Genomic DNA, 15,511 nt, shown 5'->3' on the forward strand with positions numbered 1-15,511 from the left:
TGGTCCTGCTTCCGTCTGCAAGTCTGAGCTTTTCCCTTCAGCCTCCTCATGTCTTTGCTCCATCATCCACTCGAACTCCCCTTCTAAACTCAACCAGAGTTTCCATCTGCATCTCCAATCCTCTGATCTTTTCTTCCATCAGCTCTATCAGGCGGCACTTCATGCAGATTAAACTCTTTTCAGGTACCTCCTCCAGGATCACATACGTGCCGCAGCTTTCACATCCAGTCATCTTCATTGTGTCTTTCACTGCTGCCTCTGTATCGGTCATAGCCTTCCCACCTAAAACCTGTTAGTCCAGGAAACACAAACCAAACCACCACCACCCACAGCAAAACAAACCCCCAACGGGCGCCAGAACACCGGCAGACCACCACCCACTCCCTTCACTAGCCTGTCAGTTCCTCTGCCTGGCTCTTTTAGTCTCCCCGACAAACTCCCTTTGTGAACTCCCACTGAAACTCCCCTGTTTACACCTCTGTTTGCTGGCTCCTGTGCTACTGCAGCTGACTATGCCGCTGCCTGACTGGCTGGCTACCTTTATAGGACCCCTAAGCAGAGAAGCCCCGCCCCCTAATCAGGGGGCAGCTTCTCTCCCAGAACACTGCCCCAACCAGCCTCCACACATATAACTACAAAATACAATACACAAAATACAAAAACCTTCTCCTCCAACAGAGCTCCCACTGAAACTCCCCTGTATACAGCTCTGTTTGCTGGCTCCTGTGCCGCTGCAGCTGTCAATGCCGCTTTAACTTTTTTGTTTATGAATCTTAGTTAATAAGTTCCTAAAGTTTTCCATGAAACTTAACAAACCAAGGTCTCTGGATACCAAACCCCAAACCTTGTTTAAAACTATTTCATGTTGGACAGTTTCAGAGTCATGTTAACACCTTTAACTCTTTAGGCCTATATAATTTCATCTACATTTATACATTTTTGGTGTCACTGGGAGGGCTTAAAGATTTAATATATACTCGGCCATTGGTTTGCTTAGCAAACAGAACAAATGGATGATTTCAGAGTTGGCTTGAAAGCAAAGGTTGAAAATTATTGGGAATTCAAAGAGTGACACACTTTTTCCTATCAGTGCTACAAGGATTTACTTTCATTTTGTTTGACACTTTTTAATATTTCCTTATTTAAATAGTGTTTTATTTCCTCTTCCCCTTTTTATTTATGATCTGTGGGGGGTTGTCCCTTGTGTTTTGACTTAGAATGTTGTTGTACCATTTGCTTTCTTGAGGTCAGTAATATTTGTAATCCAGTGTCTTTTCCAGAAAGACGTCTCAAAAGAGCAAAGTAAGTGATGGAACTCCTCCTGCTGCTCCAGAAGTCCAGGGAGATATGATTTCTTTACCATCAGGTGTAACCCCTTTAAAAGATTATTCAAATTGTTCAAGCAGTTTTAGTTCTGAGGCTGTTCACCCCTTATAGTAGCTAATTCAGGTGGATGGGACAAATATGGATTTGTTGGAGAAGGAGTGTATATGAGAGTGTTCCCAGAGATGCAGATTCTGTTGAGGTACAGCTTGCACATAAACAAAAGTTAGATTTGTTTGAGAGTAATTATGCAATTTTGCAAAAGTACTGGTTGTATAAAAAGGAGAAACAGTTTGCTGTTTGTGCAAGGTTTGGCAGCTAATACATGTTCATCAGCCTAATGCATAGAGGTCAGTTACACCGTCCAGTTCCTAAGAAACAGCTTGTATTACAGAATTGTAGGTTGAGAGGAAGAGTAGGTATGCTTCAAACAGAACTAGGAAGGATGTTGAGGGAAAAGGGTGAGGAATTGGCTTTTTTTAAGGGGATTTTGAAGGTGGCACAGGAAGGACTGGCCAAAAGAAACTCTGAGTACATTAATTTGGCGTCTCAAATGAATGTGCTGAAAAAGGAAGGAGAGAATGTGACTCATGGACTCCTTCGTGCCAAGAGGCAGAGAGCACAAGGTACATAGGGTTTTGCAGGGATCCCCTGGGTGAGAAATATTCATAAGAGTTCATCAAAGGCTGGCATGTGAGGTCTGTACTGAGACACAGTAGCTCATTGATCCTCATAATCACTGCAAAATGTATGCATGTCTGGATAATATTTAAGCAGTTGCATATCTATATGGAAAATTATATTCTTATTAGATGACATACCTCAGAAATGTTCCTTTCAGGCAGGAGGTAACATGTCTGGCAATTTGGGTATTGTATGCCTATCTGCATACTAAGTCAGTTGCAAAATGAAAGATTGTGAAAACAAAAAAACCCACCAAAATGATGAAACAAACAACAGGGGGCATCCTGTTTATGAATAAGACAAAGGTTAGAACTAATATTTCTTGGGGGAGGGGGTGGCAAAGAAACAAATTCTTCATCTGGGAGTCAAGCTGACAATGTACTTGTCTCATGAGCAGAGGATCACAGCAAGCCTGGCTGTAAAGCACTGCTGGGATTTTGGGTGAGCAATATTCTACAATACACGAGAATATCTTGTTAATGAAGTCTAGGCTCTAGAACATGTGTTGGGATTTTGTTTTATATGTAACCATTTGTATCCAATACTTCTACTTCCTACTGCTTGAATCTCAGTGCTTTGTCCACCCAATTTAGGCTTAATCAGTTTTTGCCTTTATTTATACAACTTCAGATAGAATTACTGTCACTTATAATATCCAAACATACATGTATGGAAGACAATAACCACAGACAAGATGGAATTGGTAAGTGGCCCAAGTTACCACATTCCAGGGCACCAGCAAGTCCTCCTAGAATTCTTGATGATTGTCATCTCCTCTGATCCTTCAGTCCCATCCTTTGGTTTCTGGTCTGGTGTTTCTTTAACTTGGGCCGTCTTCATTTGGATCTTTTATATATTTTTATGTTACAGATTGGATAAAAGTTACTTAATCAGCTTTTAGCTGAACACCCCTTTCTTTTTAATGTAACCTGGACATTACGCATGCACAAGCCTCATTACCCAACTTCTGCACTTTTGCTGCTGGCTTTGCAGTTTCTGAATCACATTGTTTTAAGTCACCCTGTTCCTGCACATTCCCAGAAAAAAGGGATTTTATACTTATCATTATATGCTTGTGTACCTCATTTAGCTTCCAACATGATGCATTATTTATCGTGCCAGTAACATTATTATTTTAAACAAGTCAGCAATTTATATCAAAGATGAAGTTCCAAGCACGCATTCAAGCCAGACAAGACCTCGGCCTAAGTGTTACCTCACTTAAACTCATTCACTATCCATAATTACAAACCATTAAAATAGAACTAACAATGCTTTCAGTCTTACCATTAGCAACCCTTCATTTTTGTTTCAGTATATGACTGGGTAACAGGGTTCCCACTCAGCACTAGCATGCCTCCTTGCATCTTGGTCTGGGACGGTAGCTCTCACTGCATCAGGTGCCCCCTTGGTACGCGTTGCTTGCTCTAGTCTTCTGGTCCTCTGGCTAGGTCACCATTTATCCCACCCTTTCTGGAGTTACAAAGTCAAACAGCACAACTGTCCAAATGCTGTCTCCAGACAGTGTTCTGTCCCACCTAGGTGGTCTATGCCACTCTACCAGTGGGTGGCAGGGAAACCCAGGCCCATCCAACACACCAGGTTCCAGCACAGGGTCCCCCAATCAGCAATCCAGGTCTGCTCAGTCCCAGTCCTGTTGCTGTTTCCCTGGCCTCCTTCCTACTCAGCCTATCATCTTGCTTGTTTTAGATTTACTACTGGAGCTTATTCTATGGCTGCTTCACCCCTCCTAGCTTCTTGCCAAACTCCTTATGAAAGGGTAGGATCCCAGGGCTTACTCATCCCCTAGATTTCTTCCTTATTCCCAATGGCCTCCCTTCTCTCAGGGAATGACTGTATCCTCCTTCCACTGCAGCTCCCTCTGTTTCAACCTCCTGGCTTTACTGTGCTGTCCAAGCCCATTTCCAGCTGGGCTTCACTTTTAATTAACATTGGCCCTCCCTCTTTCAGGTGACACCAGGTAATCTAATTGGCCTCTCAGGCCTTTGTTAACCCTATTGGGGCTGGTGTGGGGTGTACACCCCATCATATTATGCTATTCTGTTCTACCCTTTAATCTATTAAGGAGAGTTTTGGAGAGCATGCTATGATTGTTTAATGCCAACATTGCTTTTATCTTCTGCAAACATAGGTTGGTCAAAGCTCTTTTTCATTCAAAGTCCAGTTCTATTTGTGAATCATTACAAAAAAACCTGACCTGAAGAAGAGCTCTGTGTAGCTCAAAAGCTTGTCTTATTCACCAACAGAAGCTGGTCCAATAAAAGATATTACCTTACCCACCTTGTCTCTATTACAAAAAAAGTCATTTCAAATTTTGCTGTGTTACGTTTTGAAGGGTGCCTCAATTTTAGGGCTTTAATATTCAGTTGTTTTTAATGTACCCCAACAAGGTGGATTGGATTGGACCTGTGCCAATATCCGAACAGGAAAACAAATATTTATTTGTCTTTTTACAAAATGGGTGGAGTGCTTTGCAGCCCCCAGTGAAACTTTTGTCATCACATTTCTTTTGGTAAATAATGTTTTTACCTGGTAGAGATCGCCCTTGACACAGGCGCTGACTCTGTGGGTGCTAAAAAAAAAAAAAAAAGGGTGTTGCTCAATATCCACCAGCAGCCCCAGTGATCAGCGCCTGCCCATCCCTCCCAGCACCTCCTGTGCACCGCTGATCAATTGTTCAGCAGCATGCAGGAGGTGCTGAGGAGGAGGAGGAAAGAATGAGGGTGGAGTGCACTTGGGAAAGAAGCAGGGCAGGAAGAGGTGGGGCAGGGTGGGTTCTTGGGGGAGGGGTGGAGTGGCAGTGAGGCCAGGGGGAAGCACCTCCAGCACATTAGAAAGTCGGCACCTCTGGCCCTTCAGTATAGAATCTAACAGAGGTTCCATATTGCATTAAGTAACACTTCTAATAAAATGACTCAAGGGTTATTTACCCAAGAGGGCCCAAATGGAGAAAATCAAAAGTTTAACAGAGAATTTAATGAGGCAAACGAGCACCAGCATTGAAAATGTAGAACGCAACTGAATACCATCATACCGAGTATTGGCTGAGATGATAAAGTAAATAGTAAAGATACTACCAAGAAAATAGGCCTTGAGCAATAGGTGTAGCCTCCAGGGTAGAAAATGTGACAACCATTTATGTTAATAAAGAAAATTAGAAATTGCAAGTATTGTCAGCATACCTTATGTTGAGCCTGGAAATATTTACTTGCTCCAAATAGTTCATAATGTGGGAATATGGCAAGGTCCTACATATTAAGATGGTTACCCCTGGCATGGATGCTCATAATATAATGTATGGAGATATACCTATCTCATAGAACTGGAGGGGACCCCAAAAGGTCATTGAGTCCAGCCCCCTGCCTTCACTAGCAGGACCAAATACTGATTTTGCCCCAGATCCCTAAGTGGCCCCCTCAAGGATTGAACTCACAACCCTGGGTTTATCCCATTGTGAAGATATGAATAACACAGAGGATTATTTAGTTCCTGATTTGGAAGCATGTAGGCAACTAAATCCAGTGGACTGGATATAGGAGGGTGATCCATGTGTGGGTAATTCAAATGATTCATTATGTGGTCTTAGTTTCCAAGCAACAGTTGAAAAGAGTGGAACGAGTTTGGCTAAAGCTCTTGAAGGAGAGCAAGTAGTGGGCTCTCGTCTGGTTAAATGGTGGCTAATTAGCACAACCTTTAAGTAGATGAGTATGAAAAACAAAGTAAAGGGTGTAAGTAGTAACATTTCCTTGCCATATGAAGTGTGTCTGATTACTTCCAAAGGGATTCTTGCTCTACCTTGGGAAAAAGGATTTTGTATTTCTTGGAGCATAAACCAAGGAAAGGTAAGCTGCAACTTCCTGATATTTATAAGGGGCAAAAGGTACCAATAAGCTCTGAACTACACACTTTGCTAGGTTCAAAGGATTCAAAGTACTTATGGAGTCTGAGCAGATCAAATTTGGGGCACAAGACTTACAGACCCTAAGTCACGATTATTTTTATTATTGGGGTATGGCTGCTGCTATTCTAACTGTAGTTAACACTTATGATTGTGAGATTGATTATTGTATTTCGGGTATATTTGGTTAGAGAAATTAGCGCAAAGTTCACACAGGAGACAACAACAAATACTCCAACATTCCCTTCAATCCTAGCATCTTTGACACCTTCAACCTTGAGATGCCCAAGATTATGTGGAGCATCTCCAGGAGCTGTGATTTATCCAGCATATATACCATGAATATCCAATGTCTATGGCCTATCCTTATCTTTTACCTTCATAGGAGGCCCTGGATCCCCTTCAAGCATCTCAAGTCTTTATGGATCTATATAGTCAGATGCTTCTGGTCCACCTAGGGTAAACTATCGCCAGGGACCATCCTACCTGCCCTTGGGCTCCCAGCCAGGAAGGCTTGCCCCTGGCCCCTCCCCTGCTCTCCCCCCTCCCCCATAGCCTCAGCTCTCTGTGCTGCCAGCCCTCTGGGCAGCACGGCTGCGAGAGCCGCCAGCCTGTCCTGGTGCTCTGAGCGGCATGGTAAAGGGGTGGGGAGCAGGGGGTTTGGATAAGGGGCAGGGGGTCCTGGTGGGCAGTCAGGGGACAGGAAGCAGGTGGCAGTTGGATAGGCATGGGAATCCCAGGGGGCCTGTCTGGGGGTGGGGCTGTGGACTGGGGGTGGGGCAGTCAGGGGACAGGGAGGAGGGAGGTTGGACAAGGGGAGAGTTTCGGGGTGGTTAGGGGTGAGGGGTCCAGGGAGGGGGTGGTCAGGGGACAAGGAACAGGGGGTTTGGATGGGTCAGGGGTTCTGAGGGGGGCAGTCAGGGTGGGAAGTGGGAGGGACCGGATAGGGAGCAGGGGCCAGGCTGTTTGGGGAGGCACAGCCTTCCCTACCTGGCCCTCCATACAGTTTCAGAACCCCGATGTGGACCTCAGGCCAGAAAGTTTGCCCACCTGACCTAGGGCCTCCCTGTTCATTGGAAACCTGCACATTCTAAAGCCAAAAAGAGCAAAACCCCACATGTGGCCTGGATCTTCAGGCTCCCAAGGTTCATAGTTTCAATCTACCCTTATGGGAACACTACCTACAGAGCAATAATTCAATGAGTTGACAAGAAATTATGGGTGTGCTGCAACCTGGGTTTAAGGGTTTTACTTTGTTTCTCTTTTACAAAACCCTGCAATAAAAGTGTCTAAAATAGTTTACCCTTAAGACATGATAAATGAATTTGATTTGATGTTCTACGTACAATCAACATTTAATTGTACCAGCCTAATGTATGTAAAACCAAGGTGCCTACCTTCAGCTGAGGATATAAAGTTTATTTTATTGTTTTTCTGAAACAAGTAGTCATACCAATACGTTTTCTTGTATCAGACAAAAATAATGCACAGCCAATTTTAGTTTACAGACAATTAATGTTAACGTAGAAGATGTTACCATTTTATATTTACATTATTCTAGTCCTGCTTGGATTCTAGAATTTCAAACAAAGGCTGGGCCATAGGGCTGTCCTTATGTTCCTCCTCTGAACTGTTGCTGATTTAGTGTTGTTTTTGCAGGCACCTGAGCATCAGCACAGGTAAAGTAAACTCCATGTTTCTCATGGGGGTAGTGAAGGAATCCATGTTTCCAGATGTGGCCTTCAAACAAGATAGCCTCTCTCCTACTGTGATGGCTTCCAGGGCAGTGTTACTCAACAACCAATGGTTAAGACCTGGGAAAGTGGGTTTCTGGCCTAGATACTGGGTTTGGCTGATGGGAGGCCCCCTCAATACACCCCAACAAAATCCCTTATCTGGACCTACAACTCTAAATCAAGACTGATTGAGGGGAGCACAGACCATCTGCAGAACGCTATTTCATATCCATCTTGCTCTTTGGTCCATAGCGAGGCTCAGGGTCACATTTACCTTAAGGAGTAAAATATTCATCCACAACACATGCCCCATAACCCAGTCTGGCTGAAGGTGGCAGGTGTCTTCCAGAACTATATACTGTGGAAGAACTAAAGGCTTGAACCATGCTGCCTATATCAGGCATGAATCCAGGAGCCCTATGCCTATGGCCACATATACAGCCGGAGTGTACTATCCTTCCAGGACCCAGGCATTTGAGAGAGAAAATACTGTCCTATTGCTAAAGTTGCCATAGAGTCCCCCCGGAAAACCCATTCCAGATGGCACTGACGGACCCTTGTGCTGGTCCTGGAACAGATTAAATGGCACAGAAGGTCTTAAAAAGATGCGAGCTGGAGGGCCCGTGCTCCAGCAAGGAGATAGGATGCTGGCTGAAGCTTGTGGGTAGTTTTGAGTCCCCCTCACCTTCTGTCCCTGCCAGCCAACCACCCACCACAACCACTGCCGCCTTTGCTGCTCCTTCCTTGCTTGGATCAAGCAGGGGCCTAGTTTCCTGCCAGGTTCCACAGCAGCTTTTAGTGTCTGGAGGAGAAAATGCAGCTCCCGCCTGTAGCTCAGTCAAGTGTGTGACAGGCTGAGCTGCAGGGATGAGGACAGTTACCAGATGTGTGACATTTGGCAGCCCTGCGTTCTCCCTTCTGTGAAGTGGGGCCCAGCTTAAAGCATCGAGACTGTTAGAAGGTGAGCAATAGTAGCAAGGCCAAAGAGTGAGGCAGAGCTGAAATAAGACCATAGGCTGATGAAGGTACTTGCATGAGGATCTCAAACGGGAGTACCTCCATTTACAGGTGGATAAAGAGAGGTGCAAACAGGTAAAGTAACTTCCCCAAGGCTACACATACTACATGATAGAACTGGGAACAGAACCCAAGAGTCCTGACTCTCCATGCACTAGACTATGTTGCCGCCCATTAAAAATGGATCCCTTTCTGCTCTGAATTCACATATCCACTGGCATAAGTAACAGAAACACTAGCCAGGTTCCTTACATAGAAAGGCAAGCCACTCAGTTTAAATGGACTTTGTTTTAATTCACTTATTTAGAGGCAACTGTCATTATTTCCTTAGGGTGGCGGGGGGAAGGGCAAGGATATACAACAATGCACCACATTGTTTTCACTAGCCTGGGGGAGAAAACACACACAGTATGTGTGTATGTGCGTGTGTGTATACATACAGAATAATACATCTATATATACACAATATATATACACACACACACTTTGCCTAGACTTGTTTACAAAATATGTAGCATTTTCATACCATCCAAAAAAAAGTACATGATTTTAAACAAATTCTATAGAAATGACATGTTATTGGTAATTTACATTTAAAATCTAGCACAAAAATTCCAAATGACAAAACAAGATTTTGTTACTAATCAGTGCTTCTAGAAAGAGAAACAGTTCAAGTTACCCTTCAAGAAAGAGAAACAATTATTTATCATATGATGTAAAGGCAACACAGAGGGGTTTTGTTTTGTTTTTAAATTAATCACCTAATTTAACCTTTAAAATTACAAAGAATTGAAGTCAATTTACAGGTCAAGTGCAGTAAACCAAATGTTCCTTGAGCACAAAGCAGCACTAGAGAAAGTAACAGGGAAGGTGGAGGCTGATTGGATTCGAAAGGGAGGCAACAGGTGGCTTTCTTCAATGCCCTCACAGATCAGTTTCCATCCTAAAGCACAGGTTTTAAAGAAGGGGTCACAGAGTTAATGCTTAGGCCTTTCAGCAGTTTGATAAATGCTTTTTTTAAACCTGTACCCTGTGAGTGGTTGAAGCTCTTGCAGGGGCTTGTCATTGAATGAAGCCATAAGAAGGATCTTGTAGACAGTTCTGCCAATAGGATTTACCACAAATGCATGACACTGCAGTAGGGGCAACTTTTGAAACGTTTACTCTGGGGAAAAGGTGTATTCCAAAAGGTCCCAAATGGCTTGAGAGAATGCAGCCCAATGAATCCATTACATTCAGAAATTGAATTGCCACCTTTGCATTAGATGCTTGTGATCCAAGCAGGCTGCAGAGTCAAAGGGGCTGACTACAGCTGTAAATTACAGCAGTCACGCACTCAGCAATGCCTTACAAGTGTGGCCTACAGGAACCATGTATTCCATGCTAATTCATCTGGGGCCATGAGAGTAGTGAGGGGAAAATGGAAAGATGGGATGTAGTATCACAGTATATTTGTTAAACAGACCTTGATCAGGAGGTTTCTATTTTATGGGGTGGGCTGGTATTTTAAACAGGAAGCTCTACGTCATGAGACTGCAAGTAGTCAGGAGACCTATCACTACAGAGTCTTCCTCACGCTGACAGTTTAGCACGCTAAGATTTTACATCAAAAGGTAATTTACAGAACAGAAACCAGTTCAAGTTAAGCTGAATAGAAAAATGTAAAAGCTGGATGAGTGGGTAGAGATATATCATCTGTGACTAAGCTAGTGAGGACCAGAATCAGAAGCATGAAGTTAGGAAGCGTTCCACTTTAACAAAGAGGCCACATTGTGTTAGGGATGGGGCAATGTGGTAGTTTCTCCATTTTAGAAGCCAGTTACAAAAGTCGCTTTTAGGGAGGTGATAAGACTGACCTACTCACAAGTCCTTTTTGGGTTGAGAGGAGAGAATGAGAGAGTCCAGATCTTCGAAGTGGCCTGTGGAGTCCAGATGGGAGCTCAGTTTTGTAACGGGACAGGTTCAGTTGTGTTCAATGTGCCTAGTAACTAGGAAGCATGTCCACTGGAAGCTGTAGTTGCAGGGGACAGAGTTTACTCCAATATCTGTGAAGCGTTCCATACGCCAATGCCCAGGCTGGCACATAAAGCAAAGTAATTAATCTGACACATTTTATGTCAGGACTGAATGCAGCTCAGAAAGGCATCCAAGGAGGCACCCAAGGAAGAATATGGGAAGGGAACTCAGGTAGATGGGGACAGTAAGGGGTTATGGAATCACTCCAAGGGTGACTCAAGGCTTTACATGAGGACTGTCTGGGTGGAGGAACAGATAGCATGGGGCACCTCAGAGCTGGAAGCCCTCCATGGGAGCCTCACACTGCTGGAAGATGTACTGCTGCTGGCTGAGATCTACTTGTGGGGCAATACTGCTGTCCTCGTCCTCTGACCCAAAGTAGTGCTCAATCAGATCAAAGGCCTTCTGATAGATATCCTGGTTCTCATGGCTCTGCAAGAATTCAATCTTATCCAGGCCTATATGGGAAAGAAGCAAACAAAAAGCACAGGTCAATCCAGGACAGACACACATGCTCTCCCCATCCCACCTGCTAGAGCAGGGGTAGGCAAACTTTTTGGCCTGAGGGCCGCATCGGGTTTCATAAATTGTATGGAAGGCCGGTTAGGGGAGAGAGTCGTGGCCCCCCCCCAACCCCTGCTGCCCCATCCAACCCCTCCTCTAATTCCTGACACACACCCCCAGGACCCCTGCCCCATCCAACCACCCCTTCTCCCTGTCCCCTGATTGCCCCCTACAGCCTCATCCAACCCCTCCTCCTTCCTGACTGCCCCCCCAGGACCCATGTCCCCATTCAACCCCCTGTTCCCCCCGACCCCATATCCACACCTCCTGACCACCACCCCAAACTCCCCTGCCCTCTAACGCCCCTGCTCCGTGCCCCCTTACCACGCTGCCTGGAGCACCGGTGGCTGGCAGTGCTACAGCCGCGCCATCGCGCAGCACAGAGCAGTTGGTCAGGCCAGGTTCTGCAGCTGTGCTGCCCCAGGAGCTCACAGCCGTGCCAGCGGTGGAGCAAGCAAGCTGAGGCTGCGGGGGAGGGAGAGAGCGGGGGAGGGGCCGGGGCTAGCCTCCTGATGGTTCTGCGGGCCAGATGTGGCCCCGGGCTGTAGTTTGCCCACCTCTGCGCTAGAGAGAACAAGCTTCTGCACCTCCAGAAAGAGCTCCATTGCAGAAGCTCTTCTCTCTTCCACCACAACCAAAAAGACCAGGTTCTGTTACATAGGTTCTTTGTTTCCCATTGCACAACCAGATCACGAGATAAAGCTCTGAGGATCTGAATAGCAAAGCCTGGAAACATTTTCATGATTAGACTGTGTCGCGAGTATGCTTGCTGTAGTAGTGTTCACACAGTGCTTCTGTGTGCTGGACCCATTACTCTGCATGTATAATGCAGCTGAACTACTGCAAACAGTGTTTAAAGTGACTTGAAAAAAAGTGTGTGTGGGTCTGTCACCTTCTCACCTGCCTGTCCTCCAGCTCAGCAATTAATTCTGTTAACCAACCCCCAAATCAAGGCTGTCCCCACATCAATTCTGCTCCCTCCATTCCCCCACTCATCAGTTCTGCCCCAAACAGCCCCACCTCTGCTCCTCCTGGGTACTTCACTTCCCTTCTCCCACTTCCCAGACCAGGAGAGGAACTGAGGATCTGTCCCGTCATTCACAGGAGAGGGGGGAGAAGGGAGAAGAGCTGCTGGGCTCTTTCTGCTTCTTCCTCCTCTCCTGTGAGAATGGTATTGGTTCCAGAGGAAAACTCTGGCTATTTTCTGCAGTAGGTCTAATTAGCTGCTCTTCCCCAGGAACTGGGCACGTAGGGAAAGCAGCTAAGCAGAGGGACAGTTCCCCAGGGCAGTATTAAAAATGTGCACTGCACACAGAGGCATGACAAAATCAGGCCTGGTAGTCTGGAAGCCACTACAGCATTTTCAGAAGCACTGTCTGCAGACAGATAAGAATCTGTAACATCAAGCGGGCAAAACAGGATACCAAACATCAAAGTCCTGGACCAGTACTGCATGATTAGTGTTGAATCCCTAATCTTACAGGCACGGCTTTGCTGGGCTGGTCACCTTGTGGATGGATATGTGATCCCCCAAAGCCATATTTTATGGACAGTTAAAAAAGGGAGCACGTATACTGGCAGGCCAATGTAAAAACAATATAAGGACACTCTCAAAGTTCATCTAAAAATTGCCCAAGTTAATCCAAACAGATGAGAAGCTGCTGCCAGATCAGGATGAGAATAGCAGAACAGAAAAAGGCAAAGAGAAGCGTGAGCAAAGAAAGCAGACTGTGGCAAACCTGTGTGGCCACATCTGCCTGATGTGTGGATATATCTGTGGAGCCCTCATTTGTATGACTGTAAACCAAAGACACACTGAAACAAACTGACTCTCATACGTTGACTAGGACAGGTGACTCCACCTGTGTCCAATTCTGGGCACCACACTTCAAGAGAAATGTGGACTAACTGGAGAGCAACAGAACGATAAAAGGTTTAGAAAACTTGGCCTATGGGGAAAGGTTAAAAAACCTGGGCACGTTTAGTTGATGAAAGAAGTCTGAGTGGGGACCTGATAACAGTCTTCAAATATGTTAAGAGTTGTTAAAAAGAGGATGGGAATCGGCTATTCTCTATGTCCACTGAAGGTAGCAGAAGCAGCAATGGGATTAATCTGCAGCAAGGGAGATTTAGGTTAGATATTAGGAAAAACTTTCTAACTAGAAGGGTAGTTCAGATCTGGAACAGGCTTCCAAGGGAGGCTGTGGAATCCCCGGCACTAGAGGTTTTTAAGTACAGGTGGATAATCTGTCAGGGATGGCCTAGGTTTACTTGGTCCTGTCTCAATGCAGGGGGCTGGACTTGATGATTTGTCAAGTTCCCTTTCAGCCCTATATTTCTACAATTCTATAAGATGATACCCCCCCGCCCCCCTCTCTGAGTACTGCCTTTCCCTAAGTAGGCCACAGTCCAGCTATTGTTTAAGAAATTATTGCTCAACACAACTGAGCTCTCCAGCTATCACTCAGTATTTAATATCCCAGTTTAATTTATCTTAGCATTTTATAGAGTCCATCACCATAGTACCTAAGCACTACTAAGAAGTAAGCTGAGAAGCTCAGCAAAGATTGCCTCCAACTTCATCTACATGCTATTAATATCCTGGACCATTACCAGTCAGGCCTCGGGCAAAAAAAGATACCGATGATGGCAGATTGAAGAGGATCAAGGATAAGGGCCAGATATGCACATTCATATGGCTCGACCTCTTCATAGCAATTAATATAGTTGTCTATGGAATCCTGCTGTTCAGTCTCAGAAATATGGCAGGGATTAGTGGAACTGCATGTGATGTGTTCCACTGTTTCTCTTTGGTTACATCCAGACTGTCCTGATGGGCATCAACTCCTTCAACTTCAAATCGCTCACCTGTGGGATTCAGCATTTAATGCCAAGAGGCAGGGAAACAGCATGAAGTAAAATGCCAGAAATACACAGATGACACTCAGATTCTCAGAGACTTGCCAGGAACTAAAAGACAGGCACTGCACTGGAAACCAATTAGAACAGTACTAATGTGGAGACAAAACAAACCTGCAGATGCCCTTAACATTGGATTAACACAATTAATGTGGATATACCGAACCATCTGTGATCAATCTGGTTCAATTAGAATGGTCCAAATTCTCTAAACCCAATTCTGACAATCCAGAAACCCAATGGAGGCAACTCCAAACTTGTCAGATGGAAGTAGTACTAAGCCCTGGCTGGTACGGAAATGGATTGCCCAGTAGAGTAAAAGGTTAAGGAACTTTTCTCCCAACACCAAACTTGAGGCACCAAAACTACCCATTTATGTCACCAGGAAGGCGTCCAGGAATACTAAATATTGGCTAAATACTGGAAAATATGGATCCTTTCCCCCACCACTGACAGCTATTGTGAGTGTGCCCATATTATTTTCCAAGATCCTCAGAAAAGAGAATAGGCTAAAAGAAAAATATCACATACTGGAAGTGACTGTGTTCCAGGCAGAAAGAGGGCCCTTTTCCAGGAAGCACAATAGTGCTTCATGCATCCTCCAAGCTATCTAGGGTGCTTTGCACCCTGTCTATCAGCACCCTCAGGTCATTCGGATCAAAGCCTACTCTCCTCACTAGTATCAGACTCAGAGGAGTGGGGTGAGTTCTCCATCCTCTAAGGACATGCCTTTGTCCCTTTGGAGAGTTGGCATTTCAATGTTTTTGAGGATGTTTTAGACATCCTGTTAGGGAGTACAGAGGAATCTAAAGGGAAAGGAGATTCAAGGCAGAAAATGTAGAATGCACCAAGTCAGAGCAGAAGGCTGGATGGAAGAGGGACCTTGACCTCATGCAATTGATGAAAGAGACATGGAATGAAGGGCCTCATTGAAGTACATAAACACCTTAAATCTGATAAGGAGGTAAGGGGGCGCACAGTAGTAGAATCATATCAGGGTAGGAAGGGACTTCAGGAGATCATCTAGTCCAGTGGTCCCCAACCTTTTTGTCTGGTGGGCACCAGACGATGGACCGTGGCGGCGGCGACACCTCTCGATGATGTCACTTGTCGGCGGCAAGTGGCGTCGAGAGGCATCGCCGCCAAAATGCCCCAAAAATGCGACAGCGACGCCTCTCGATGACGCCACTTGCCAACAAGCGACGTCAAGAGGCGTTGCCACCAAAATGCCGCAGAAATTTGGCGGCATTTCGGCGGTTGCTCGACCACCGGCCAGGACGCGGGCACATTTAGATGCCCCCGCGAGCACAGCATTGAGGACCCCTGATCTAGT

At 45.3% G+C, this 15,511-nt stretch overlaps 1 protein-coding gene across 5 annotated transcripts in view; it reads right to left on the reverse strand.

Annotated features, from left to right (window-relative positions):
- Positions 1-8,952: 8,952 nt before the first annotated feature.
- The window catches only part of KPNA1 (karyopherin subunit alpha 1), a 123,923-nt gene continuing 117,364 nt past the window's right edge, over positions 8,953-15,511 (reverse strand). For all 5 annotated transcript variants that reach the window (XM_039530579.1, XM_039530548.1, XM_039530522.1 and 2 more), the window contains one exon: positions 8,953-11,153. In XM_039530579.1, the coding sequence (XP_039386513.1) occupies positions 10,966-11,153 (188 nt within the window). In that variant the 3' untranslated portion in view covers positions 8,953-10,965. The remainder of the gene's footprint in view (positions 11,154-15,511) is intronic.

Source organism: Mauremys reevesii, linkage group 1, assembly GCF_016161935.1.
Source record: "Mauremys reevesii isolate NIE-2019 linkage group 1, ASM1616193v1, whole genome shotgun sequence".
NCBI lineage: Eukaryota > Metazoa > Chordata > Testudines > Geoemydidae > Mauremys > Mauremys reevesii.